At 46.2% G+C, this 4,756-nt stretch overlaps 3 protein-coding genes across 3 annotated transcripts, besides 8 other annotated features; all 3 read right to left on the bottom strand.

The window, feature by feature from the left end:
• On the bottom strand, positions 1-756 carry Tc00.1047053504217.4 (hypothetical protein, conserved; the record flags this gene model as incomplete). The annotated part of the gene is made up of 1 exon (XM_798720.1): positions 1-756. A coding segment is annotated over one exon (756 nt), but the record flags the coding sequence as incomplete, so codon positions are not given.
• Positions 1-4,756: a sequence feature (heterozygous, non-Esmeraldo-like haplotype).
• Positions 820-848: a microsatellite.
• Tc00.1047053504217.10 (coatomer epsilon subunit, putative) lies at positions 1,088-2,062 on the bottom strand (the record flags this gene model as incomplete). The annotated part of the gene is made up of 1 exon (XM_798717.1): positions 1,088-2,062. One exon carries the CDS (start codon positions 2,060-2,062, stop codon positions 1,088-1,090), a length of 975 nt encoding a protein of 324 aa, XP_803810.1.
• Positions 2,067-2,096: a sequence feature (AT_rich).
• Positions 2,238-2,301: a sequence feature (A-rich).
• Positions 2,406-3,416, bottom strand: Tc00.1047053504217.19 (mitochondrial carrier protein, putative; the record flags this gene model as incomplete). The annotated part of the gene is made up of 1 exon (XM_798718.1): positions 2,406-3,416. The coding sequence occupies one exon, from the start codon at positions 3,414-3,416 to the stop codon at positions 2,406-2,408; it is 1,011 nt and encodes a 336-aa protein (XP_803811.1).
• Positions 3,419-3,464: a sequence feature (T-rich).
• Positions 3,636-3,659: a sequence feature (AT_rich).
• Positions 3,723-3,745: a sequence feature (AT_rich).
• Positions 3,931-3,957: a microsatellite.

Below are 4,756 nucleotides of genomic sequence, written 5' to 3'. Positions count from 1 at the left end.
CACCAAAACACCAGTCAACATGCCGGACGAGCTACGCTTGAAGGGGTCGCCGACAATTCCAACGGCCATCCCTGGGTAGATGCCACTAAATTGAGGAACCAGACGTGTGTAAATCGAAAGCCTCCCGTCACTTCGGCTGTAAGCATTTAAGTTCGAAGCTGCCATCGTGGCTCCTGCCGCCCCTAGTTCGTCTTCTTCCTCGGCCCCAATATGAAGTAATCCATTGACCACTGGGGCTTCTCTCAAAAGGGCCTTGATGCACTCAGCGTAGGCATCTTCATCGTTAATGTCTGTCACCGGATAAAACTCCCATGGAAGGAGGAGGTCCCCTCCAATATCGCCCGGGTTGTTCGTCTGCGTAAGAACGCCTACCGCTCGATAAGTCGGCGGCAAAACGTTCTCGTGAGGCGTAGGCACCTCAACATCCCCCTCCTCCTCGTTTTTCGCCACGGAATCCTCCGTCGTTTCCTTCGTTTTCTCACCGTGCTGGACACTCTTTTCCCAGAGAGGAATTTTCGAAAACATAAACCGGTAGTATTCAGCCAGGCGCTGCCATGTGCCAACGTAGCCAGCGTCCTGTCGATTGCAGTAGAGCGTGTTCTTAAAACTCACCGTGTTTCTTGCATCCACAGCCGCACCATCAATATTTGCTGAGGCGTTTGTAACGTCCCGAACAATACGGGCGGGCGGATGCTCCGATCCCAGCAACAATTCAAGATTTGCTGCGGCCTTCCAGCGCACCCCGTGCTGCATCATGGCAAGAAAAGACCCTTTCGACTCCTTCTTTCCCCAGTCCAAAAATTTCCTTCATCCCCACGCAAAAAACAAAAAAAAAAAAGAAAAAAAAATATAGAAATGCAAAACAATTATATCCAAACGAAATGGGAACTCCATGCGTTACTAGCATTCATTCATTGATTTCCCACCTCCACCTTCTTTCCAAAGATTGAGCTTGACAAGGTGAATTGGCAACAACTCCATCTCTCTCGCTCTCTCCCACTCAATTAATGCAATAAAAAAGACAGTGTAGTATTCTTACTATTTCAACGCACATCCTAAAGGTTTATTCTTCATGATTGTTTGCTAACTACGCCGTCTTTGAAAACTGCAAGGCAGCCTCTTCCAGGCGTGCATTCATGGCGGCGTATTGATGACTCCATGTCCCAGCGATGGCAACCGCTTGCTGGGTGTAACGGTTCGTAGAGTCTGCTGCTTTTCCAAGATACGACGAAACAACCGCCAGATTCGCCGTCGTATCGACATCATTTGATCTCATAGCCAAGGCATCGAGAAGGCTACGCTCTGCCGACGTGAAATCGCCAAGCTCCATTTGTGCTAACGCAATTAAATTATGTACTAGCACACTCTGACCACAACGCATGGAAAGCTCCTTAAAGCGCTGAATGGCTCTTTCATAGGCATCGCGAGACTTGATGCCCTCGTGAAGGCTCACTATACCTGAGCACAATACTGTAAGCACAGACTCATCGTCCAGCTGCTCCATGCTTTTTACTTCATTTCTAGCCATTTCTGAACGTCGCATACGGAGAAGTGCCTCGACAACAACAGCTCGCAGTTCCATTTGTTGACGTATGTTGGAGGCACCCTCCGGTGTTGGAAGTTCACCTATCCACCTTTTGGCCAAACTTATTGCCCCAGCATTATCACCAGAAGCAAGAAGCGCAGAAGCAGCGAGCACCGCCCCCTGAATGCGTGCAGGATCCACTTCTTCTGCCGCCTCCGTTAACTGTGTTAGCGCCGAAGCCGCAGTTTGATTGAGGGCTCCATCAGGCGATTTATTTTTTATGGCCAAAGAAAACTGCGCCCAGTTTTTCACTGCCAGTAACGTAGGATGAGACGCGGAGGCTAACTGCGTTACGACAGATTCCCCTTGACCCAGCCCAATTTGAGCAAGAGATAGAAGGGCCTCCCGCTCTGTATTAAAGATGGCCAAATCGTCGGGTTTGCGAAGTGTCGTTTTGGCTCCGCTTGCCTCCGCGAGAGCCTGGTGATAATTGCCGATCGCAAGGGCGTTACGGGCATCGTAGAAGGGATCGGCCATAATGAATTAATTTTTTTTTTTAATAAAAAAAAATGTTGTTTTTCTATGCTATACTCTACATCAAGAAGGATCAGAGCGCATACAGAGATAAATACTACTGTCATAAGACGCCGTGAAACGACGTCCGGCAGATAAACACACACATACACACACAAAGGCACACATCATGAATTCCAAAAAAAAAAATAATAATAATAAACTACCGCAGCAAAGAAATAAAAATAAAAAAAAGAAGAAAAGGCCAGCCATATGCATACTGGCATGCAAAATTGAATATATATTTCTGTAAATATGTACCTTCTCTGGGTTGCTTTGTTGAGGAACATTCCTGTGCAATCCATGCTTATGAGTCACAGACCTCAATGTCCTCTAATCCTGTGGTACGGAAAAACTGCAGTGTCGCCTCCACACCGGCAAATGCCGCCCCATTTGCTGCAAATGCACGCACAAGAGCCGGTGCCATTCCTCGGTAAAGGCCGGTAAACCCATGGATCTTGTAAAGCTGCCTTGCGCATCGCGTCCATCCCAGCATTTCGCCTTGCTTGGCGACCTGCATTCTCGTCTTGATAGTGTCAAGAGGAAAAATCACGATCCATTGCGCCAGTCCAGCACAACCACCCGCAATGAGAATATGTGGAATGCTGTAATTTTTCTCGCTTCCAAGTAACTGAATGAGAGAGGAGTAACTAAAAAGATATACTCCAGCCCCAGGAATATCACGTATTAGAGTTGCGCTAAACCCTTTAAAAAAATATTTTATTCCTCCATTTTCGTACAGCCGCCGGACACAGTGCACAGTACCAAGATACCGACGGTGGGGAAACAAATGCTCCGTCTGTAGACGAATCTTGACAAGTTCAAATGGATTCATAATGGTTGCATGCGCTACGCCACCGCCTGTGGAGGCTATAAAGTTTTCAAAGGCGGAAAGTCCTCCTCCTGTGCGGAAGTGCTCTGAAAGGTCCTGCTTTTGGTACGTGTTGCCAGAAGCATGGTTTCCATTTATTTGCCGACTCGTGTACATCACAGTGACGTGGTGATCATCGTCGTAATAATACTGAGATGACTCATTGCGAATAAAAAAATTCACAATGACGCCATACGTCCCAAATAAAGCGCTATTTGCAAATCCCACCGCACACATCGGCGCACACAACCCCTTGTAGAATGCACGCACGCCATTACTGCGGTACAACTCCATAGCCGCCGTAAAACTACTTCCTCTAGGAGCTGGAATGGAGAGGGCTACGTCGACTGCATGCCTACTCTGCTGCCAAACCTTAATTGTGTCAAAGGGGTGTCCAACGAGAAGCACGGCGATACCACCCATCCATCCCGCTAGAAAGTCAGTCATGATTTTTCTTTTGTTCGTTCTTTTTTTTTTTTTTTCTCCTTCTTCTTTGATGCTGAAATATCGTACGTGCAGCGAGTTCCCCTTTTTCCCCTATTCACAGTGAAAAGAGACTCCACTGCACATGAACACCCTGACACACACACACACAAGTTCTCACTTCCTCTCTCTCCATTTGTATGTGCGTCAGAAAAAAACAAGATGTATGTATACACATAAAGCAAATAAAAAAAAATAAAAAAAAAACAAGAAATGCTGCGGGAAATTTTATTTCATCCACAAAAACAGACATAAACACACCTAATAAGCAAAAATAAAAATAAATAAAAAAACGCTCATTCCATTCCAACAAAAACATGCAGAAAACATCTTTTTTTAACATCCATCTATTTTTCTCTACTCTCTCGCCTGAGGCTCCACCCCGGCGCGACTGCATTCAACAGGAGCAAAACCACTCCATTACCCCATTTGAAACATCCCGTTTGAGGCCAATCGAGATCCACGTGAAGATCATCAGTTTTATTTTTATTTTTATTTTTTTTTTGGCCTTTCTTTTGGTACAATTTATTTATTTGTCCTTTGCGTTCACACGTGTGTATTTTCTTTTAAAAGGGTAACGGGCTCCTTCTTCCGTTCTGCTGCCGCCACCCCCACCACACACACACACCCCGACAGCAGCACGACAACACAACACAACACACAAAATAGAGAAAAAGAGAGAGAGACGCCCCTCACTGCCAGAGGAGGCAGAAACACGCCAATTTATTGCCGACAATTTCGCATTCGTCCCCTGCAATGAGTTTTTACCCGCTCGTACGTGCAGCGACGCTGAGCAAAAACACAAGGAGTGGAAGAAATAGTGAAAAAAAAGAAAAATACAGAGACGCGGGTGGCAATTAGATCGAGGACGGCACCACCCATCACCACCACCACCAACAACAACAAAAACAACGCACGCAGAGTCACGACGAGGAGAATAATAAAAGCAAACAAACATGAAAACACATAAAACTACAAGTCCATACGCCTTTTCTGCCTTTCAGACTGAGCAACAGCAGCAGCAGCAGAATCGGCGGTTGTGCCTGTGACGCAATGCAAGAGTTGACACGTGCAACTTCAGCAAAACAAAAATACAACAGTAATTTTGTTGCTGTTGTTCATATAACTTTTTTTTTCCCCCTCTTTTTTCTTCCCCACCCCCTTCCCCGCGATTATTCTTTTTCTTCTCCTTGCGTACCCCAACCCGGGTGCTGCTTTGGGATACAGTCACAACGGATTCACCTCGTCGTCGCACTCTGCGCACGTTTCAGAGAACCAAATGAAAACAAACACACACGGAAAAC

The sequence above is a fragment of the Trypanosoma cruzi genome, genomic scaffold (genome assembly GCF_000209065.1).
Source record: "Trypanosoma cruzi strain CL Brener 1047053517159 genomic scaffold, whole genome shotgun sequence".
Classification (NCBI taxonomy): Eukaryota; Euglenozoa; class Kinetoplastea; order Trypanosomatida; family Trypanosomatidae; genus Trypanosoma; species Trypanosoma cruzi.
This window is presented reverse-complemented; position numbering and strand designations above follow the sequence as displayed.